The 23988-nt window shown below is 37.9% G+C and overlaps 2 protein-coding genes across 3 annotated transcripts in view; both read right to left on the bottom strand.

Moving 5' to 3' along the window:
* The window catches only part of LOC116297168 (uncharacterized), a 31512-nt gene extending 26307 nt beyond the window's left edge, over positions 1–5205 (bottom strand). The window contains exons 1-2 of the mRNA XM_089036081.1: positions 5188–5205; positions 4618–4710 (exon numbers count right to left, since the gene is read on the bottom strand). Coding sequence (XP_088892207.1) covers positions 4618–4710; positions 5188–5190 — 96 coding nt within the window. The 5' untranslated portion in view covers positions 5191–5205. The remainder of the gene's footprint in view (positions 1–4617; positions 4711–5187) is intronic.
* A 3424-nt stretch (positions 5206–8629) lies between these two features.
* On the bottom strand, positions 8630–23969 carry LOC116297230 (PX domain-containing protein kinase-like protein). 2 transcript variants are annotated; one of them, XR_016120871.1, is made up of 22 exons: positions 23789–23969; positions 23610–23660; positions 22752–22799; positions 22158–22247; positions 21527–21623; positions 20971–21048; positions 20745–20824; positions 19904–19978; positions 18985–19089; positions 18402–18503; positions 17971–18007; positions 17309–17354; positions 16326–16404; positions 15790–15907; positions 14703–14784; positions 14310–14358; positions 13777–13854; positions 13168–13254; positions 13055–13094; positions 12220–12264; positions 10649–10699; positions 9953–10015 (listed from the first exon to the last, which is right to left on the bottom strand). XR_016120871.1 is itself a non-coding variant. In XM_089036075.1 (21 exons), exons 1-21 carry the CDS (start codon positions 23876–23878, stop codon positions 9819–9821), a joined length of 1680 nt encoding a protein of 559 aa, XP_088892201.1. In that variant the 5' UTR covers positions 23879–23969; the 3' UTR covers positions 8630–9818. The 2 variants fall into 2 exon arrangements, 1 of the variants encoding a protein (XP_088892201.1); XM_089036075.1 differs by lacking the exon at positions 12220–12264 and having other exon boundaries at positions 8630–10015.
* Between the last annotated feature and the right edge of the window lie 19 nt (positions 23970–23988).

Raw genomic sequence — 23988 nt, 5'->3', positions numbered from 1 at the left:
ACGCGGACTAAGGTTTTCGAAAACGGACGTCTCTTGCTTTCAAGGATCGTTGAATGAACGATCGCGACAATGGTACCGTTTAAATGTATTTACTAGAGAAATGTAAACGGCAAGAAAAGTAATGTTTTCCCCCGAGTGATTGCACCAAATCTACCGCATTATTGGAGGTCTTCGACAAGCTCCAAAAGCATCTTGATAGAGTAAGTAAAATAGAATTACAGATTCATCAAACTCACAATCAACTATATATAAAGTAGCGATCTAAAACAAAGCAGTATCGTCTAGAATAACCTAAGGTTTTAGTAAGGTTTTGATTAAAAGCGCGTAGATCTTAATAAAAATAGAGTAGAAGATCTATATACAGTCAACTCTCTTTACAGCGGACCGTCATTTAGTCTAAGTAATAGCGAGCCGGTCCGCAATGACGAGAATTAATTACGGTCATGTCTTTGTCATTATTTTTGCTGGGGACTTTGCTCCTGTCCGTAATATCGGGGTGTTCGCAAGACGAGAGTTAACTGTATAACTCGCGCAACGGAGTAAAATTTCAAAGTTAGACACGCATAGACAAAGCCACACCTTTAGGGCCGCCAAGTACTTATTAATCTTAGCTACTATGTCTGTTATAGCAAGAAAGATCGATATGAATCAATTTGTACAGCCAACCATAAGGCAATAAAAACGAAAGCGATTGGGAACGCGCCTCAACAAGATTAAATAAGAATCGCTTTATCCTTCATTCCGAAATACTAAATTCTCATACAATGAATTCGCAATGAATGTCTAAATCTATGGACCTCTAAAACTAAAAACTACTAAATTGAAATGCAAGTTTAAGCTTTAGACTTCCAAGATAGAGTTCTGTGAGACGTGTTTTTTTGGCGTTCATTCTGGATCGAGGAATTAAGTGTTGGCAAATGCCTCATTCACAAAACTAAGAGTATGGTTTTTACGATTAGGAAAGCTATGAAAACAAAAATCTTCACTTGAATAAAGTATAACATAATTTAAGATGTTTAGGTTTCTTTGTAAGATTGACTTACAAACCTTGTATTGAACGAGAGTCTCTTCAATCCGATTCTCGCTTTAGTACGTGCGGTGTGTTTACAATAGTCGGCACTTGAAGTTTTTTCTTTCTTTTTCATTATATGAGACAAGGCTTCAGCATTCTTAGTTTTAAGAACGATGCATAATAGCTTTTACAAAGAGATCCACTCAATGAGTCAAAAGCGGACTTGATGAAGAAATGATTTGCCCCACAGAGTCTTCTTCGTCAAAGTCCTAAATCCCAAAGATGTGGCCACAGAAAAGCCATTATATATGATTGAGTTTGTTTTGGAGGAATTTTTCTTCGCAAAATTTAATGATTGTCTTTGTCTTGGACGTGTCAGTTCAGAATAATCAAACATAAGTTACCATTTTGGTTTAGTATAGATTTATGTTTACTAGAACTATTAATGTCTCATTTCCTAGATATCATCTACTGATGAGGTCTAGTTGAACTTGCTGATGGAATACGTACGTCTTTGTAATTTTATGGGCGAATTTCGTTTCAAACTTTCAAATTTTATCGATACCCTGCCAAACATTATCTGGGCTGATAGAAGTTGGGCACGGCCAATTTTCAGAATTTAGCATGAAAGGTTTCGCGAAGAAAACGGGAAAAAAACCCTTAATCGAGACACTGAAGGCAGACGAACCTAACAAACTCTGCTCACATGTTACACCGAGTCCAGGAATCGCTGTCAATCTATGCGATTTCTCTACTGATCATAGAAGGCCGCAAAGCTGAATGAGTAATACAAGTGACTAAAGTTAACGGAATGTTATGCTTCTTTCGTAAAAGTTTGGGTAGTGATTAGTGCTAGATGGTTTAGACATAGTTAATATCTATTAACTATGATACTGTATATGTAAACTTTATCTGAATGTGCCAAAGCGCCAAAAAATCTTTCAAATTCGTTCCAGAATGTTCCATATGTAGACTTTTTCGAATGTTCCAGAAATCCCAGAATAACATAATGCAAAATAAGCGCTTCTTCACGAATAGATACAAATTGTTAATATAAAATTACTAATTTCCAATAACTTTGATATTAACCTTATAATTAATTAATTGATGAGGACAATTTTGTTGCGAGCGAACGCGCAGAAAGTGAAAGTCTTTCGTATCGTATTGTATTATAACAGAAACCTGTTCAATGCATTTATCTAACGCAGAACATTAACAGCATTATTATTATTATCTACCGAACTCTCCAGAAAGCGAAAGAATAGTTGATTTATTTTCAATCTACTGCAGTGTTTATTTTGAATGTAGCCATCTGTTCAAGCTTGGAACAGTTTTTTGTTTTCATCGACAAACCGAAAAGTATACATCACTATGCATCAAAAAACTTTCGCTTAACAGAAACGGATAACTTCTTTACACAAGTTTAATTTGCGAAACAAAAAATGCATAGTTTATTTTTTTCTTTTCCCTTAAGGGAAATAGAAAATATATTTTGTCTAACGGTGCTAGCAAGTCAATAAATCCGTAGCTGGGATCAGCCAAGCTCATGAGAGACGGAATACTAAGTAATTTTTGAATCAAAGCTTTAATACCATAAGTTTTTGTTGAGAACATTGAAAACTTGTCCAGTTTCATCAAACAATGCAAAGTTCTCTAAACGAAAGAAGCAAAAAAGATTTACGAGTGACCGATGCCATGATAGAGATGAAGATGGAGTTGCGCAAGCCAATCAGGGCGAAGATGGCGTTTGAGATAGCCAATTAGAGTCAGCACGTGCTCTGAAACAAACAGCTAATTAGAGCGAGTGCTCTGCCTAGAACCACTCTTAGCATGTTGCTACAAATATCCACTACATATTCTTTCACGATAGATATCTTTATGGAAAAAGAAAGTAGCTATTTTTTCTGTTGTTTTGATCGTAGAACAGAATAAGGATCCAAAGAATTAGACGTTCAAATGTAGGTAAAATAAAACAAAATATTAATCCAAACTTTTAACCACATTTAGCGAAAAGCTGGAATGTCTGGAATGTTCAGATAAGAATGCAGTTTCTAAAAATATCCCTGAACTCAAAGAAAATTTACACAGAATTAAAAGAATAACAATCCATGAATGTCGACCGAAGCCACAAAAGCTAGTGCTTAGTGCGTTGCTGGTTAAGTTGGCTATTTAGTTCAGCATAATCTCAATATTCTATATCAAATACTGACGTACATCACGCGTTTTTGGGGAACGAAATATATCATAGCCCCGAACGCGAGCGCAACGTTCTACTGACAAAAAATATCAATCGAGACAGAAACAAAATGAGTAACTGGCTAGAGTTTACGAGAAATATAAAAACTTGCAAGCTTTTTAAGTCCATGTCTTCCAATTTCGGATACCATTTCACCGAACACATGCAACAGGATGGAGGGGCGTGTTCGCTTGTTTTTCGGAATTTATTCTTGTTTAGGAGTAAAAAACACCATACTCTTTCATCCTTTTAATAGAATGTTCAAATTATAAAAAGGAAACTGGATTTCAAAACAGCTTGCTAACGTTTCTGACATAAATTCTCCAAGAAGCTTGCAGAAACGCATTTTTAAGGAGTCCATACATAGACGATCTCAAGGTTGGATGCTTAGTTTCGAGAGGTCACACGATTCGGGTACAGTTTTAGAGGTATGTCAACAATTAAACAGCTATTTGATAAAGCTAGGGATGGGCGCTAGCAAGTACATTGATGATTTCTCCAAAATCTTCCATAAAAGAAGCATCTTTTAAAGGAAATTCACGAAAGATAAAAGAAAAGGGTTTCCAAAAATGCGCTCCCTTTTTTCCTCAGTTAAAAAAAAACTTATTTATACTTATTTGAATCTTATTTAAACGAATATTAAGCGCATTTGAAAAATAACTGATGTCCTAAGCTGCTCATACAAGGTAAATTAACTACAGTAACTTTTGTTTGCAAATGTCATAGATAGTTGGTATTAAGTAGATTTAGAAAGTAACTTCTAGTTTGTGACCCAACGCAACGCCTAAACAAGCAACAAAATAACCAGAATCCAAGGACACCAAGGCATAGCGTCGTATCCAAGAGTAAGAACGAAAACGACGATGAATAACGAAGAAACGTACGTCTGAAGCTTAGAGAATGCGGCTCATTAGCATAAATTAGAGATATTAAAATACGATGGTTAACCATAGTGCTGGTGACAACCAGACAAGACGAAAGAAATGTGACATAAGAAAAAACTGTCCAAATAACTCACACAGTATCCTTTAGTATATAAGAGTAAAAAAATTGACTAACTTTACGAATAAAACAACATAAATGAGCAATCAGATTTGGGGATTTTTGATGTTTTAATATGGCATGAAATGCGGTGTGATTTGTAAAGGGGCGGGGTGCTTTATTTTCCAACAAACTTAGCGAGATTGAGAAAAAACCTTTCTTTATTGAAACTATTCTTTCTAAACGAAAGTGCTTTAGTCCACACTGCGAGTAAATCGTTAGTCTTAGAGATAACTTATTCTAATCCTGGCTCTTTAGTAATCTTATGCTTAACAACTAACGAAGAAAAAAAACACAAAAAACAAAAAAGCCAACAAAAAACACTTACCAAAGTATTGTTCTCTTCTGTCAAAGTTAAAACTCCCCCTCTCTTGAATATACCCAAAGCGAAGTCTACTTTCGAGAGCTGTAAATCTTGGCTCTGCAAAGAAAGACAGACGTTGTGTATCAGGGCTGGGTTGCTAGCTCAACAAGGCGCGCTGACACAACTGGATTCAAACATGAATATCTTACGCATTAAATGAAAGCACTGACCGAGACGTCAGAATGTTTAATTTGATCCCTTCGACTACCGGTCCATAATGTGAAAGTTCAACACCAAACTAGTGTTGTTGATAAGGGTCTTGGCTCGATACTTCCGTCTCAGCCGCGCATTAGGCCTGTGGAGTTAGCCACATTGTATAAATATTAAATTTATTCGTTAAAATGCACGACTTCTTAAGAATAATAGTTAACCTATTTGATAACTTAATAACCTAGGAATAGTATTAGCTATAATATCCCTTTTTTTTAAAAAAATCCTGGATAAACAGCTCCTAGATATCGTCCTAATTTGCATTTTTAAAACTAATGATAATAGGCAACAACAGACTTATTTGAATTCCGGTTTAATACTTACCATAGATAGAATCCTAAGTTCTCTCAACGTCTATGCGGCTGAGAGCATAGGGTTGTCCTTTCAATGGACTGGAGACTGTAGAGGCTTAATAACGCGTCTAGACTTAGTACCTACAGCTGTGGATTATATGTAGATTAGATGCCAACAGAAATATGATTGCGTCGAGCTCGCATTGATCCTAACATGTCGAACCGATTTTGCCACGAGTAGTGTCATATGAAGAGGGATAATACTACAGGTTTTTCCCCCGAAAAACATTTTAAAAACTAATAATAATAATTCTAGTGGCGACGACGGTTAGGAGAAACGCTCTCTTGATCATAATGCGGGGGCATACTGACTGTGTTTCAGCATGCACGACCTTTTGTCTCTTTCTGTAAATAAACCAGATGTGGAGCTACACACACTCGATGTAACGGTGCTGATTCGGAGCTTGTGATTCTATTTCAGTGTATATGACTCAAATTCAACATGTATTGGGCTGGTCGAGAGCCAGATTTTCTAGCCATTGACACTAATAACTCATTAACTTTTTCAATGTCTATTACGATGGACTGTTAAGGTATCTCAGCATACTTTGGGGAAATTTTGTTGAAGCTTTGGTCAACATACGAGGGGAAATTTTTGGCTCGACTTCCCCTGTTGCTGTTGTCAAAGTAATTGGGCATTTGCCTAAATTTCGTATTGAAAGCAGTGTGATTTAATTTGTGATTCAATTTGTATATGTGTAATTTTTGTGGAAGGTGGGCGAACTTTTTGACCATATAAGACAATTGTAATGTTACGGGACTTGGTTTAGGGGGGAGGGGAGGGAAGGAGTGGGGGTGCGTCTACTTAGTACCCGTTACCTCTGGACGTGAATAGTGGCTTTGCACCAGTAGATGGCAGCCACGATAGGAGGCAGGGGCAATTGACCCTTTGCAGCACGTCGGAATGCAGCTCAATCTTGAGGCCAAAACAATATAGATTACAATTCTCAGCAGATTGAAATTCTTTTGTCTTGTCCTCCAAATTGAGCTCCTTTGACGTCACATGCAAGGGTCTAGTAGGGAATCTGGTCTACTCTTATTTAACATGGGAAAGAATTCAGTCATGCATTCCATCTTGAGATGGTGCAAAGCCTCTATTCCTGGATTTTTTCCTCAAATATCTACTAGAAAAATTATATCGCAGAAAGGAATTACTGACTGTTTGCATGTTTCCTAGACAACGTATTTGTATTGGAAATAGTCCCTAAGACTATTTTGGGGAAATGTTTGAATGTTTGAGTTTCGTCAAAATAAGACTTAATTGAAGATGACAAAGAATAGGACTTGAAACGGGAAAACAGCGGATTTAGTTTCTTGACCATCACCGATATGCGCCTAACATTTTAAAATACTGATTTCAAGAAGTCGATAATACGCGTGCGCGAAATCTGATCTAAGTGAATCGGCAGTGCGCATGCGTGTTCTCAAAATACACCCAAATTACCTTTGAATTTAACAAATTGACATCAGAAAAACTGATGTCTATTTGTTTTTTACAATAACAAAAACGATAAAAACTTCTCATTTTTAGTGATCAAAACAACCAACGGAAAGAGCGCGCGCTCGTTGACGTCAGCTTTATCTGTCTGTCCTCTTATTGATGATAAAAAATAACCAATTAGCGAGTGAGAAATTTGTAAGTTATTGTAATAAACGCATTGCACGAAAACTCCGGTCAAGAATAATAGGATGAAATATGGTATAAAGTTGCAAGGAAGTGTTTCACTGATAATGCATGAAAATAGATTTTTTTGTTTTATTCAGGAGTAAACTGAACACAGTTTGGAATGTACGATGATTGATATTATTGATATGGTAATTTGTATAAACTGCCATCACGTGACCGCCAGGCAAGCGAAATATGAATTTCATAAGCAGATAAACGTTTTTAATTTTTTGTAATTAGAATACAGTAATGCCAAAATACATGGGTAAGATAGAAACTTGTTGATATATATATATATAAAACAGAACCCTACTTACGTGAGATTCAATGCAATAATACTTATCAAACTCATTAATAATTCATGAGGAAAACACAATAGAAATTACGACCGTCAAGAGTGTTGTAAATCAGATACAGAATCCTGTTCATTTGCATAAACTTTAACTTGGATTTTCTTGGCCAGATTCACTTTAATTTTGAAAATTTTAGTGAAACAAAGGAACTAACCTAGACGTTTGATAAGCAATCTACAGTATTCGTGTTGTATCCGATATACAAACGGCCACTCATACTGTATATATTACATATCAACCAATACTCAATGTGTACAAAATTGTTCGTGAAAATCGAAAGAGTATATCTCGTGTCATCAAGCTACCCCTCCCTCCCCCCTCAGTGCAATCACCCATGCGGTCTATGCATGTACCAACATGTTCGCTATCGTGGCACGGCCTTTCGCAACACAACGGTAACATATCGAATAGGGTCGAAACTACCCTCGTTTAATTTATGGGAAGTTGTTTGCTATGTGATTTACTTTCTAAACCGATACAAAAATAAATATCCACTGGTTTAATTAGTGGGTAGCATAAAGTATCGAATGTGACCTCATCTAATTGACCTAATTCACTATGACGTCACTACTTGTTTATGTGGGGGATAGAATCGCCAAATCCAATAGAAAATTTAACAAAATTTGCTCCTAGCGAAACAGTTTAATCTAAAACGGCCTGGTTTTCAGATATAATATGTGTTAATATGTACTAAAAATATTCTGAGCGTTTGCTCTCCGGCGCAACCGTTAAACAAAGAAATGATGCTCTAGGGATTGCCACGTGGGCTGAAATGGGAAAACATTGAGCTGTATCTATATTCATGCGTCTTCTCGTTCCCAATCATTAAACAAAGAAATCATACTCTAGGGAAACTCACGCGGTGTCAAACATTGCGCCTAAAGGTCTATAGGCTAGCACCCAGGGTATTTCTAGTGGCATGTCCCCTCGCACTACAAGTCTGTATTATGCAATAGAAATACTTTCTTGCAACTTTGAACAATATTTGATCGCAATATTCTTGATTCGCACCAAGTTCTTCGTAAGATGCGTTCTCAAAGGGAATTATTTGGATATGCACGTTCTTATTTTGAACGAGATCTACGCTCTTGGACGTGATTATATAAACTATTATGATTATGATTATGATTATGATTATGATTATGATTATGATTATGATTATGATTATTACAGCTTTAGTGTAAGTGGTTAGCTTTCTGAATTCTGTGTGAAATAAAGTTATTATTATTATTATTATTATATCTTAAGTACACGCATGCGCATTGCCGCTTCACTCACCTCAGAGTTCGCGCATGCGCATTACCAATTCATTCAGATTAATGTTTTAAAATCTTGGGTGCAAACCGCTTATCGCAACCAGACGATCCATGACATTCCAAAACAAACAAAAGAAATTGTTAAAGGCAAACAAATATGCAAGTTTATTTTGTAGATAAATTTAGTAATGCATGCTGTGTGATATTTTCACCAAAGCTAGTTTCTTGTGTATTTTCTTATGATATTGTTCATGCATCTTTGTTTTCCCTTAAACATTTTACCTAACAATTCGATGGGTAATCATTCAGTTCCGCCACCTCAGAGTGGTCGAAATCATTTCCTTGCTCTCATGTGAAATACTAATGCATACCTGTACAATACAAACAAGATCATTGAAATTCTATTTTCCAGATATACAGCATTGTAAAATATATTTTTTTGGAATTTAAACCTACTATATTGAGAAATTTCTCGTATTATAAATTTGAAATCGTGTTTTCTAAGCTTCATGAGCCACATTGTTGTTGAATCGGAATAATGGACCTTGCTCGGATAAGAAGGAAGGTGTCTCTTCCTTCGCACATCCCTGAACGCGCAAACCCAAAGATGTATCGATTCTTCTACAGTTATCAATGATAACAGAGAAGCATTCTCGTAGCCAGAACTAAAAGTTTTCAGCGAAATCGATTTTTCGTTCAAAAGCTGAGCAGGGATTGGGTACGAGAACGAACAGAGAAGCGAAAAACAGTTGGATGAAGCTGCACGATAAAATTTGCTCGGCGGAAACAACCAATAAAAGAAGGTTTCGCGTCACTTTTGAAAGAATGCGGCCTCAGAACTCAGATTCGTCGTTTTGTCCTACAGAGTGACTTCAATTTTTCACGCGACGTCATAGTCGCCATTTTGAATCAATTAAACTCTACCCTACCTAGAACCTCAAATAAAATGAAACTCGAACCCAATTATGAAAAACGCACAGAACTTGGTAGATGGTCATCCATCTCCCATCTAATTGCTTTTGAAACGACTTGAAATCCTCCGGATTTCGCATAGCATCTTGGGTTACCGGATGTGATTTGACATTCGAACGATATAGGTTCTAAAAAATTAGCGTGTAAAATAACGGGAAAATACCCAGCTATTTTCACGGCTCTCTCGCCTTAGTACTTCTCGGTTGTAATCACCCACAGCACGACCAAAACTGAAAAGCACCAAGAGACCGAATTTGAAACGGCGATAGATGGATGTCATTGATGCATCCACCATTTTACCTAAATTCATAAAACTAAAAAAACTAGCTACTCTTACTACTCTCTTGAGAATTAGTTATTGTAGCTTGGGTTTACTTTTGTCTACCGTGACGGCCTTCTTCAGTCCACCTTTTTTGAAGCTTGAAATAGAACTCAGGAGAGCCCCACGCCCTTGACTTGAGGGGGGAGGGGTACTTCGTGCGGGTTGTTGGGTAGCAGGAGGTGGCGGTGCTGTGGGAGCTTGTGGCGGCGGCGGCGCTGAAGGGGTTGGCGCTAGAACATAAGGAAAAAAGTACCTTAGACTAAAATCCTCTGAATACTAACTACAGTAGCCAAATATATGTCATTAACATGAGGTCTGATCATATAAAAAGCGTAGTTACAGTCACGTATTTTGTGTACTGCAAAAGGTACAGGCTAAAGGGTAACAGAAGGCCTAGTGTAAGATTAACTATTACCTAAACTGGTGTATTTTATAAATACTTTTTAATCCTTCTTTAAATAAAGTTCATTAGTTATTATCATTTAAAGGTCCGTTTACCTCATGAGAATTCACCATTTCCATACATCGGTTCACTGGTCAAACACAAAGCATTCCGTCGAGGTTGCAAGGTTCAAATTTGAATAATCCTTTGAAAGTACCTTGGCGCCTCGCTTGAGCGCTTTGTGTTTGACCAGTGAACCAATGTACGGAAAATGGTGAAAAGTAGAAAATTGACCGTAATTAACTGGGAGGAAAAACCTTCAAAACTTTATCGATACCCTAAAACAAGTACTGACTGTGCTAATGCAAAGGTGTGGACACACGGTTGAACAACCTTTTCTTTCGCACATGTGATACCGAGCCTGTCAAAGTAAAGTGCGTAAAGCATTCTGGTTGTGGTGGTGTACATCGTATTAACATACCTGCTGGAGCTTGAGTACGAGAGACCGGGGTTGGCGACGATGGTGGGGGACCTGGAAACAATTGGTCAAAAAAAGAATTGTCGCTAAAAAGTTCAAAGAGGTCACAGTTACAAAGGTTATGTGATGTTTATCCTATAAGCTATATTTTTCTGCAGTGATTCAGTAAAACATTACTAAATTTAGTCTAAATATTCAAATGTTAACGGAAAATGAATACTACTATGTTGTGTTGAGCTTTTAGAGACTGAGCGGTAAACTGGTAACGAGTAGGGCGTGTGCTGAATCGTTGAATCATGGGGCTGTTAAGGGGACCCCATTTGTTTTTTACAGTTTTGAGTTTTTGAATCGAGTCACATTTACTTAGGTTTTGGGTCTGTTTTTCAAAAGTATTTGCTAAGCTTACTTGGATATTGAAAAAAAAAGCGTTCCGTCTCCACAATTCAGCGCGCGTCCTTGTTACCAGTTTCTCATTCAACCACGAAAAGTTTCATATTCGGGGAAGTAGAGTAAATTTGTCATGATGAAACGCTAATTAATGGTGCGATCATTGTCACATTGTTACGATCATGGTCTATCACAAATCCTGTGCGCTCATTGGCTAAGCTACTAGTTGTCTTTTAGTGATAGACCATTATTAGCGAAAAGTGCAGGTTTTGAAAACCAAAACCAAGCAAGAAGTACATTATTTCAACCTAACTTCGGAAATGGGGGCGGGATGACGCCCTCAACTGGAAATATGATATCGTCTTACCATATTAGTATTACTGTAATCGTAAAGTCAGACTTTAAGATTAACTGACGTACTGCAGTTCTTTAATGTCAAGCTATTAAAATATTACATTTACTCTAATAATCTTTGATTAAAGTGGTTTAGTAGTGAGCCTTATGTTAGATTGAACTTTCAATGAGAAATAAACTTTGATAGCTGACTTTGGTTACGACATTGAAGGGCAGTTAATAAAGTGGCTGTAGTAGAGATATAATGTTTGCAATAGGTGGAAATAAGACGAAGAAATTAGGGATGGACCATCAGATAATTGATGGGGGGGGGGGGGGGTTGCAGGAATATTGGTTGCATGATTTTTTATTTTTTTTTGGCTTAAACCTTGCAAGTTATTTTTTTGCGTACAGTTAGACATTTTTCTTCTAGCAGAAGAGGTTGCACGATATTTTTTTTGAGGTTTGAATGCTTGCTCGATTTTTTTGGGGGACTTACGCACCCCCCCCCCCCCCCCCCATCAACTATCTAATGGTCCGTCCCTTAGTTTTGATTGATTGTAATTTAGATAGACCACGTCCGGGACAATATCTATAAACATTACGTCCACCTATTATAATAAGACAGCTTGAACGGGTTAGATGGGTATGACAGCAAAGCACATAATGTAGTAGTAGCTACACCAGTTTTATGTTATACAGGTAAGATAGTGGAGAACAGTGCAACAACAAAAACAACATTATTATAAGGGTGTAAAAAGACGGAATCCTTGTGAAAACACCAAGAAATGGAATACAAAAGCACAGTTTGTGGTAAAGTTAGCAAAAGAAGGAGAAGAAAAACGTACACTTACGTTAGGTACTGTGATAAGATGCCGATGTGACTTCATGCTCAAAGTCTTTTTCATAGAAGACATAAAGTACGTAAGAACACAGTTTGAATACACCTACCTCACAAAGCTCATCCCAGGGCTACTCATTGAAACAGGACGAGTAAGACCTTGGGCGAGCCATGGAGGTGGATGTTGGACAGATTGTTTAGAAAATAAGAGTATTATTGTCTACCTATTGTCTCCTTTACTAGAATTATATTCTAAATGGCATTAACGTGCGGTGCATACATGCAGTGCACTACTGTCTCCTCTGTCTCTAATTTCATTCGTTTATTATTCAGTTCATATTTATTGATTCCTTCCTTGGTTCTTTCAACCAAAATCTCATGCCAACCAAAATATTGCAAATGATTTTTCTCCTTTTGTTCTGATACAAAGTTTTTATGCCACCTATTAGCCATTCCGAGGTTTAAGAAAAAAACTGTGTCGAGTTGGCATTCAGGGGCGGATCCAGGAATTTGTTCAGGGAGGGGAAAAATCAAAATCAAAGGAAAAAACGTTATTTTGTATTGGCTATCTTCTAAGTAGGGGCATTAAGTCGAACCAGGGAGGGGTGCGCACCCCTCCCCTGGATTCGCCACTGGCATTGCCATCGATGTGAGACTGTTTTAGGAAAAATATTTCCAAGATGGCGTCTTTTTTCTCCCTTAAAATATTCCCACAATGCACTGCAATGCCAAACTCGATCCAGTTCCCCATTTCCTCTCGAAATGGCTAATTGAAGAGACCATTTGACATCAGATTTGTCATTCAACATGGATGTTATACGCATCAAAAAGATAACGCCTTATCTTACCTGTAGGACTCACTGGCCTGGCTGAGTCTGATTTTTGAGACTGTCAAGGGGGAAAAGAGAAAAATATTACTAAAGGTATATAATAGTCACAAGATATCCATACCGATCCATACCTTCTTGGCAGACTTCTTTCTCTTCTTCTTTTCTTCTTCAGACATGTGGTGTGCATGAGCCTTGGACACTCTTCTGAACTGACGCAACTAGAGTAAAGAAGATGTTTCATATACCGATTACTCCAGTAAATTAATCATGCATCACAGAGGGGCGAATCCAGGGGGTGACCTCCGTTTGATCCCTTCCACTATAATATTACTTTCCCTGAAATCCTATATTTACAGTAACACTCTCCCCTCATTTTTCAGTGCCATACGAAGCTAAATCTATGTAAGATGACATCTACATTATAGTCCATTTACATCATTTACAACTACCAGAATCCCTTGCAAACCTTCTCTTGTTCAACGAATATCATGAGGAAATATAAAATTTGAATGAGAAAATTCGCAAAGCATATTAAGGTTTTGCACCATCACGTGACGGCAGCCATGTTAGATGGCACGAACAATACAATCGTTTTACAAAAGAAAGAATTCAACTCCCGAGAGCAAAGGGTTTTTATTGTTCTGCCATCTAGCCACAGGCAGACCGAGCTGGATTATGGCGCCGGCACGTGATGGTGCAAAGCCTCTATTAACCATATAAGATGTCATGATTCTACTTACAAATTTTTGGTCCTCTTTTAGTCTTTGTTCAGCCTTTTCTTTAGCCATTCTAATACTCTCTTTTATTTTACTAGGAATCTGGTATTAAAAATATCAGTTAATAAAAGCTTTCTATGATCCCCGCCTTTTGCCTTGTACTATAGGGGCTAAGGCCCTGGCTAAACGAGGAAACAAGTTTCCAGAAACATGTTTCCCGCGCGCATGTTCCCCGATGATTCCAAGTTTAGCCACATGCGAAACATTGCTACGTGCAGCAAATTTTGCTTCCAAGGCGCAAAAATTTTTCTGCTGTTTAGCCACGAAAGTCAACATTCTAAAAGTTCGTTACTTAGCAACGCTAGCTCTATTTTGAAAGTGGGCATGCGCTAACCGATATTGAGTAAACATGTTTCCCGATGTTCCCTGACAGTTTTGCCACCTTTGAAAACATTTAAGAAAACATGTTTCTGGAAACATGTTTCCTCGTTTAGCCAGGGCCTAAGACCAGGGCTTTGAGCGAAAGATATAGTGGTTGCAATTTTTTTCAGTTTTACCTTGAATATTGGCTTTTCACTTGGTGGAAGGTTGACGGAGCTGAAAAACCTAAAGAATAAAATCAAACTTCCTAAATACTGCAGAACGGTCCAGAATTGCGAGTGAATACAATCTGCAATGACCACATCAGTCAACAGACTACTACGATACGATGGCCATCTAGGATCGCAAGACATTACTGGGTGTAACGGGGGGCTTGATGATATATTTTTCTTTATTTTTCTTATATTTTTCTTTTCATTATTACAGCCAAAGACGACACATTGTTCACCTTTTACCCATGAAAAAAAAAACACGACACATGCTTTTTTGCCTCCTGGACGTCCCATAGTGCCTTGCGATCCAAGATGGCAAGATCTCAGAACGTGATTAAAAATAGTGTCAGTACTCACGGCGATTCCAATAACTCTGTTACCGACGGAAGTCCTTTCTTAGTGAGAGGTTCGTCCTTCAGAATTGACTCAAGAATTGTTCCTGAGAAAAAACATAAATACATTAGGGACACTGTCACTCCAAAGCGCAGGGTGACCGCAACAGTTTGAAAGACAAGAGCCTTGCATAACTTCGAAGATATTTCTCAAAAAGCTTTTTTCTTCAAGAGCAGGAAAACGACAAAATCGTAGCCGTATTTAAAGAGAATATTTCCCATGCCTTGATCGTGACAGTACTGTTTCCGAACATTTCCATTGGCCGAGCAGTTTTCTATCGCGTCGTGATTGGTTCTAAAAATGTCGTCAATTCCGTACTGTAACCGTGCAATGTAGTTTCGCAGTCATACGAAATATGATACTTGTATAAGTAGCGCTGTATCTTAGAGTAGCAATGACTACGCATCGTGATTGGATAATTCACATGAAAACGACTGGAAGCCAGTTCAATGTTACAGCATGTCGTACCGTGTACGTGGTGTAAGTCAGTACCGTATGTTTCCCACTCATAAGATAACCATTCTTATGGAAGCCATTTTAATGTTACAGCATGTCGTACCGTGTACGTGGTGTAAGTCAGAACCGTATGTTTCTCACTCATAAGATAACCATTCTTATGGAAGCCATTTTAATGTTACAGCATGTCGTACCGTGTAAGTAGGTACCTTACGTCTCACTCATATGAAAACCATTGTTATGGAAAGCCATTTCAATGTTATGGCATGTCGTACCGTCGTACCATGTACGTGGTGTAAGTCAGTACCGTATGTTTCCCACTCATAAGATAACCATTCTTATGGAAGCCATTTTCATGTTACAGCGTGTCGTACCGTGTACGTGGTGTAAGTGGGTACCGTACATTTCCCACTCATATGAAAACCATTTCAGTGTTATGGCATGTCGTACCGTATGTTTCCCACTCATAAGATAACCATTCTTATGGAAGCCATTTCAATGTTACGGCTTGTCGTACCGTGTACGTACTACTGTAGCGTACGTTTCCCACTCAAAATAATACAAAATACAAAAAGAATACAGTATTCGTACTTACTTAAGTCATTGGGACACGTGGGAGGGAGCTGTGATATTGTTGACATTTTCAATGGTTCACCGAATGTCATCTCATACAGCACATGCGCAAAGCAGTACACATCTTCTGATTCTTTATCCTAGGAAACACATGTGGACACGTCACGCTGTTATCAAGAATATAATACTGTCTGGCAGGTAGAGAAAGTCGATTGCGTCGGCTAATCCCGAGGAATGAGACCCCTTTAACTTTGGCGTTATCTTTTTCCATTTCAGACCACGTGTCATTCTCTTGAAGATTTTGTTTAGTTATATCCATATTTATGCGTCTTCTCATGTACGATCGTTAAATAAAGAAATGATACTCTAAGGAATGACACGCAGTCTGTAATGGGGGGGGGGGGGGGTGGGAGAATTGAGTTAATGCTCTAGGGAATGACACGTGGTCTGAAATGGGAAAACATTACGCCCAAGGTAAAGCACACAGGCTAAAGATAACGAGAAGAGATGTATTTGAGAGTTTGGGGGCAAATTCCTGATAGTTTATCTGCAATTTACCTGTATTTTTTTGTACGGTACATAGCGATTTCTGTGTATCGAAGGTATTCCTAGTAAACCATTCTCAATATCCAACAGTCTGGAAATGGAAAATTAATAATTCAGAAATTCAAGAGTTAAGGTACTAACTAAAATGCCGAACCCTGAAGCAATCTCTGGGCTGATCTAAGTCAGGGCTTGGCTAACTCACAGATTGAACCCTGAAGCAACCTCTGGGCTGATCTAAGTCAGGGCATTGGCTAACTCACAGATCAAACCCTGAAGCAACCTCTGGGCTGATCTAAGTCAGGGCACGGCTAACTCACAGATCTAACCCTGAAACAACCTCTGGGCTGATCTAAGTCAGGGCATGGCTAACTCACAGATCGAACCCTGAAACAACCTCTGGGCTGATCCAAGTCGGGGCATGGCTAACTCACAGATCGAACCCTGAAACAACCTCTGAGCTGATCCAAGTAAGGGCATGGCTAACTCATAGACCAAACCCTGAAACAACCTCTGAGCTGATCTATGTCAGCTACATGTAGGCATGGTTAACTCACAGATTGGATCGAAATTTAGCTTGTTAGGTTTTGGGGATGAGGAAAAAAATGGAGAACCTGAATGAAAACCTCAAATTAAAGGAGAGATTTTATAAACTCTACACATGTCATGCCAAGTCCAGGAATCAGACTCAAGAACCTGGAGGTTAGAGGCGAGTGCATAATGACTGTGGTTGGGTAGGACAGGGCTCGAAATAGGAATTTTTTTCAGCCTGCCATAGTAAAGGAGCATGGTAAATGGAGGTCATTCCAGTAAATTTTGCATGCCATTTTATTATTCATTTGGCAGCACATCGTTATTTTCTCCTGCCAAACCTGAAATTTGGCCTGTCATTTGGCCATTGGCAGGCTGCTATTTCAAGTCCTTTAGGATTGTGCACAATCCTATCCAACACAAGGCTGAACATCAGAAGGGTAAATCAACCTTGATTATCAACTCACTTGCAGATATTTCCTTCCAGGACAATATTACCAGTATGAAGATGACCTGTTATAGTAAGACAGCCAAAATTCATGCCTCATTATAATATATGAACTATATATATGGACATTTTTAGTGGGCTGCAGGGAGATAAAATAAACCTTAAGGCCAAACAAAAAAATAAGTGTGTTTCCTTGTAGCATGAGAAAAATAATTGGGGTCGGCAGTTTGGATTCTTTTTACTGATACAACAGTGGAAATGAGCTTACTGGGAACCCTATGGTGCATTTGGAATGAAAAGAATATTAGCATTGACAAAAATCAGCAAGAAATGTTAGGGTAGGTTGTGCAACAGTAAAACACACTTATTTTTTCATTTGGCCTAAGCATGAGGACAGCAAGACCAGGAGGGCGATGCTCAGATGATTATAACAGAACATTTTCAAAACTGTTTCCATGTACATGCTGTCATTCTCCCCACTGCCATTCTCTCTAAGACATGAAAATCACCAAAACCAAGGACCACAGCGCTCAATAAAAACCATTTTGAAAATGTGCATCATTTCACCTGATAGTGGAAGCCATCTACTGTCAGGATAGTAGGACTCTATAGCAAGATGTCCTCTTTTTGATGTGTTAAAATAAACCATACAGATTTGCTACACTTAAGAACATCACCTACCATAAGGATATCCTTTGTCATGTAAAAACTTTAATGTCTGTTGAAAACAAATTAATTACTTATACAGCATTGGCTTTTTCAAGGATGCAGAGAAACTGGTAACATGTACAAGTAAGATGCTCACTGAATCATTGTAAAGCTTTGTGATTTTGCCGACCCCCCCCCCCCCCCCCATGTGTTAATAGATGCAAGCACCCTTACAAGCTACATGCTGAAATTGTTTTTTCACTACTCTCAACTGTCAATCAAAAATAATCCGTCAGTAAGTTTTACATTCTCGACTGGCAGCAGTAAAAAACCTATTTCACAACAATGTCGGAAATGACGGAGTTTGCAGAATATCGAAAACCACAGTAATCAGCACAAACAGCTTCATGTAAAATGTGTAAAAACACAAAACCACACTGGTTCAGACAACAAAAACAACTTACTTCTAGAATTTGTTTTCCATATATTTGAACTTGTGGTATAGCAAGAGTATTCCTTGCTTTTGGGTTGCCATATTTCTTGAGCTGATTTAGTTTGGGCTTTGCCTGTCAAAAATGTTATAAAATAAAGCAATCAGTATCAGAACCTACAGTACTACACCTGTGCTGGCTCCCAAGATGCAGAGACCCTCAAAATAAGCAGGCCAAATAAGCCAAGTATAGTTCTTACTCCAACGAAGGACTAACGTCCGAAACGTCAGTTTAACAAATCTTCTTACGGTGATTCAATTTATCCATAAGATCCTACTGTTTTAATCAGAAACACAGACGCAGTCTACACTAGTTCTCTACTAGTTATCATCCACAAATGTTACTGATGTCAGGCAATAATATTTTAAGTGGCAAATAAAAAATAACTACTGCATTATCACATAATAACAAGCAAAATGGCAAGCAGCATTATTATTTATTACAAAATAGCAAGCAAAATTTCATATCACCAAGTCATAGCTTACTACTGATTTTCTTTTGAGTCCTCTCTCTGAAACAATGTCTGCCTATATTCTTTTTTGTTTCTATGCCTTACCTTACACAGATAGTCTCTAAGTGTTCCATCAGGAAGAAAGTTCCTAACAACAATAACACCATGTTCTGTGAATGTAGCAAACCCAGTTGGATATATGTGAGGATGCTGAAAAGAAGATATATATTAGTTAATTTTTAAAAGCTCATTATTCTGCTAATCCAAGTACAGTATCCTTCCAGTTATAAGATACTTTTCCCAGGTTATACATGTACAGTAAGCCACCATAGTTATAAGCCCGCTGGTTACAAGCCCTCACCCCCGATTATAAGGCTGAGCCCACCCGTCTGCGAATGCAAATATCCTTCCAGTTACAGTTTAATCTCACCTCGTCTACTTAACACTCATAAAGAAAGAAACAAAAGAAACAAAGGAACAAATAAAGGAAGAAACAAAGGAAGGAAGGAAGGAAGGAAGCAGGGAAGGAAGGAAGGAAGGAAGGAAGGAAGGAAGGAAGGAAGGAAGGAAGGAAGGAAGGAAGCAAGCAAGCAAGCAAGCAAGCAAGCAAGCAAGCAAGCAAGCAAGCAAGCAAGCAAGCAAGCAAGCAAGCAAGCAAGCAAGCAAGCAAGAAGGAAGGAAGCAAGGAAGCAAGGAAGCAAGGAAGCAAGCAAGCAAGGAAGCAAGCAAGCAAGGAAGCAAGCAAGCAAGGAAGCAAGGAAGCAAAGAAACAAGGAAGCAAGGAAGCAAGGACCATTTCTTCTTCATTCCAATCTCCTTTTCCCTTTATACCCCCCTCCTGTTATCAGTCATTAAAAACCTTAATGAATGATTATAATTCCAGGGTTTATAAAATAACTTAATAGGGGTTTCTAGTATTTTTAGGTATATATTACACCAAATGAGTGCTATGCTGTAAGTAGGTAATCTCCCATATTTCACACATTTATGTATACTGTACAATGTGTGCCATTTCTGTTCTCACCTGTATCGAAAGAAATAATTTACAAGCTGATTCCATATCCTTGTCTTCCATGCAAAAATCAGGACCATAGTCTGTCTGTAAATATCAATAACCTGATATTATTTCTGTCAATTCACTGATTCATTCAAAAGCTTTATCATTCATTTATTCATTCATTTTTTCCTTAAGAATATCCATCCATCCATCCATTCATTCATTAATGAATTTCTAATTTTAATAAATGAATGGATCTATGGATGAATCAATCGATGACTAATAAAATGAGTGAGTGAGTGAGGCAGTCAGTCAGTCAGTCAGTCAGTCAGTCAATCAGTCAGTCTCAGTGAGTCAGTCAATCAGTCAGTCTCAGTGAGTGAGTGAGTGGGTGAGTCAGTCAGTCAGTCAGTCAGTCAATCAGTCAGTCTCAGTGAGTGAGTGAGTGAGTGAGTCAGTCAGTCAGTCAGCCTCAGTGAGTGAGTGAGTGGGTGAGTGCGTGAGTGGGTGAGTTAGTCAGTGAGTCAGTGAGTCAGTCAATCAGTCAGTCTCAGTGAGTGAGTGAGTGAGTGAGTGAGTCAGTCAGTCAGTCAATCAGTCAGTCTCAGTGAGTGAGTGAGTGAGTCAGTCAGTCAGTCAGTCAGTCAGTCAGTCAGTCAATCAGTCAGTCTCAGTGAGTGAGTCAGTCGGTCGGTCAGTCAGTCAGTCAGTCAGTCAGTCAGTCAGTCAGTCAGTCAGTCAGTCTCCGTGAGTGAGTGAGTGAGTGAATGGGATTCAGAACAAATTCTAAACATGACAATCTTTCACTTGCACCCATTTATTCCTTCATTTATCTAGATATTGCATCTAATGGTATGATGATATTCACCCAAGTTAGGATATGCCTGACATCTTTTTTTGAGGGATCTGTTGGCTTGATGAGGAAATAGCTTTTCCTTAATCGCCATCCTGGGAACCAGAAAAAGTAAAAACATTGAACCAAAATGCTGAAGTTTTATTACTTTTCTCATTGTCTACAGTGTATTCATAAAATTACTGGTTGACTACATGCATAGCTTAAGTATAGCAGTTCAAATAAAGACATAGTTTCTTACCAATATCTGGTAGTGGCTCGACAATTTCCCAGTTTGGAACAGATCTAAGGAACATGGCAACATGTTGCATTGCCTGCTCTGGTGATTAAAAAAAAAAGACAAGTACTGTAGTACTACGAGAAATACCAGATTGTGAAACAGGCTTTTCTTATGACAGTCATGTCGACTTTTCTATGATTTTATCACCCATTTTCATTGATAAATCCCAAACATTCCATGTGTAGTCTTATGTAGTTTATGTGTATGCCAACATTTTGGCTCCATTTTGATCACATACCTGTACACATGGAATGTTTGGAACCAATAAATGAAGCACTCAAGTGAGGCGCCAAGGTACTTTCAAAGGATTATTGAAATTTGAACCTTGCAATCTCAACTGAGTGCTTTGTGTTTGACCAGTGAACTGATGTATGGAAAATGGTTTGAATGCTTCCCTACAGTGTTCCTACAGTACTGTATATAGAATAATTTTCTTCTTAAGAGGTGTATGTAGCATTATTATTATTATATTGAATTTCTACAACTACAATGTGGCATACATTTAATAAGTGTTTACCTTGAAAATTCTCTGAGTATTTGACAGGGTCTAAGAATTTTTTCACTGAAATGTGTCTAGAAAGGAGTGGGTTGGCCAGGATAAAATGTAAATAGCTCTAGAAGAAATAAAAACGAAGGTATCTCTATGTATTTGACATAAGAGTGCAAAACGCACAAGTGATAAAAAATAAAAATGAATTTTACAGCAAACTTTTTAAAACAAATTTAATTGATTAAATCACAGTCTTGTAATTTAACAAATTGACATCAGATTTTTATGTGTCTGTCCTCTTATTGACAATAAATTGTGTCATCACATTGTCAAAGAAACGTGGATCCATGTGAATGAATCCGCATACTTCTTTGACTTTGTGATGGCGAAATTTATTGTCAATAAGAGGAGAGACACATAAAAATCTGAAGTCAATTTGTTTTTTTACAATAACAAAAACAACAAGAAAGACGCTAAAGACTTCTCTTTTCTAACGATCAAAACAACCAATGGGAAGAGCACACGCTTGATGCAGCAGCTTTATCTGTCTGTCCTCTCATTGATGACAAAAATCAGACAATCAGCACGCAAGAAATTTGCAAGTTATTGTAAAAATATATATTGGTGGTGTGGATGAAAACTAAAGACACAACTGTACCTGTAACCCTTGCTGTCTTTCTGCAATAAAAGTACTATCCATGTTACCAAATACTTTCTTGGGAGGCAGTGGAAGTTCAATACCAGAGCTCTGTGGTACACAAGCAAACATTCATTTATCAGATTTAAGGGATAATCAATGGACTACTTCGACGATGGCCATCAAAGCAAGAGGACAAAAATACGTAGGGAGTTTTTGTGTGTTTATCTGTCTTTTATAGGTTAGGTGATAGATTTGCAGTCTAAGTTTGTCTTTGAACCCTTTGAATGTCAATAAGCATTACAATAGCACAGGTAGCACAATCTCTGAAAAGTGCAACTAGTATCCAGGAATTCGCCAAAGGGTGGTTTGATTATAGATTTAAATACTCCTCCCTACGACAACAGTATTATCACTAAACTATTCACGTGGTCAGCGGCTTAAATGAATTTTTTTATTTAACGTAGCCTGTCAAAAAAAGGAGCCACACCCCAAAAGCCTGCAAATTTTGGCATTTTCTGAAAAATTATTTTTAACCCTGTAGCATTCACAAACATTCACAACTCATGTTAATACCTAGGATATCAGAGCAGTAAAAGAATCGTGCAGTCTTACCTCAAGTATAGAATGCAATGCAGCAAAATCACTATATCTGTGGACAACCTATATATCAAAACAAAATTAAGTGCAATGTCAATATAATCCCTTGACTACTTTGATTAAATAAGCTAAGAGGGGCTGGGCTAGAATAGCATGCAACACCCCCCTACCCCACCCCCAGTGAAAAGTCTGCTCTTTATTCTTTGAGGGGGTAGGAACAATTGATTCTAGTCTAATCTGATTTACATGAGAAAGGATTCAGTTTCCCAGTGGGAAAAGACGCTATTGTTATGCCCCCTGTCATGGCTGCCATCACGTGATGGTGTGACAAAGCCTCTATGGAGTAAAAAGTGAGTCTTATAAATCAAAGATTTCTCTGTATAGGGTGGGAGAGGCAAGGGGAAGTAGGGCAATCAAAAGTTTTCTAGTTAGCTGAAAGCATTCAATTATTCAAATCTCCGCACTTTTGCAATACAAGCTTCATTACATGCTATTAAAAAGTTCAAAAAATAAGTATACTTATAAAGGGGCAGGCATGACAGAGTCTAGCCCCTACCCCATCCCCCTCAGGCAGAAATCTACTTCAAGATCCTTGACGGGGTGGGGTGGCACGGGGTAGTCTGGAGAGCATATATTAGGTACATGTTGGTATTTTCAGAATGCTGAAATGTTGAAAGCAATAATTATTATCCTCTAAGAATAGCTTCTTTTAATTATAAATGAACTGAAAGGTCAATATGAAGAACTCTTTATAGCATAAGGCGAACAAATGGGGTATCAAAATGAATCAATCAAAATGAATCAATCAAAATGTCTATAGTTACTCCTTAATTATGTAAGCATAATAAAAATCAAAAAGAATTAATGGCATACCTGCCAACTATCCTCTGGTTTTGCTCCACGCTGTACTTTAATAAAATAATCCTGTAAAACAATGCACCATTAACAAACAGCTTTTAAAAATCAAAGTGTTTTGACTATTATCAGTCAAACCACTTGAAACAGTAAACGAAATATGAGAACTTCTTCGAGTTGAACATTCTTTAACTTACAACGTGTTCTTTTTTATCAATTCCTTCGAAGACACACATTAGGGGTATAGTATCGTCTAGCACAGCCCTTCCTCGGTTCCTCCAGGCCATTTTTGTTGAATGACAAAGAGAATTCCTTAAGGAAAAACTCCAACTTTTCGGTTTTATCTTCTTGTTGTTTTATTCAGCAGCAGCTCCTCCGGCTCAATTCCTACACAGCG

This window comes from Actinia tenebrosa, unplaced genomic scaffold (assembly GCF_029948245.1).
Source record: "Actinia tenebrosa isolate PJP-AT-01 unplaced genomic scaffold, QUT_ActTen_1.0 PGA_scaffold3__52_contigs__length_22856419, whole genome shotgun sequence".
Taxonomy (NCBI): Eukaryota; Metazoa; Cnidaria; class Anthozoa; order Actiniaria; family Actiniidae; genus Actinia; species Actinia tenebrosa.
Note: the sequence above shows the minus strand (reverse complement) of the source record. Positions and strands in the feature narration are given on the sequence as shown.

Coding starts and splice junctions, on each gene's coding strand:
- LOC116297230 (XM_089036075.1), bottom strand. CDS start 23,878: ATGGCCTGGAGGAACCGAGGAAGGGCTGTGCTAGACGATACTATACCC. Junction 18,008..18,401: donor ATGGAAAACAAATTCTAGAA/GTAAGTTGTTTT, acceptor TGTTTTCAACAG/ACATTAAAGTTTTTACATGA. Junction 13,255..13,776: donor TAAAAGAGGACCAAAAATTT/GTAAGTAGAATC, acceptor TCTTTACTCTAG/TTGCGTCAGTTCAGAAGAGT.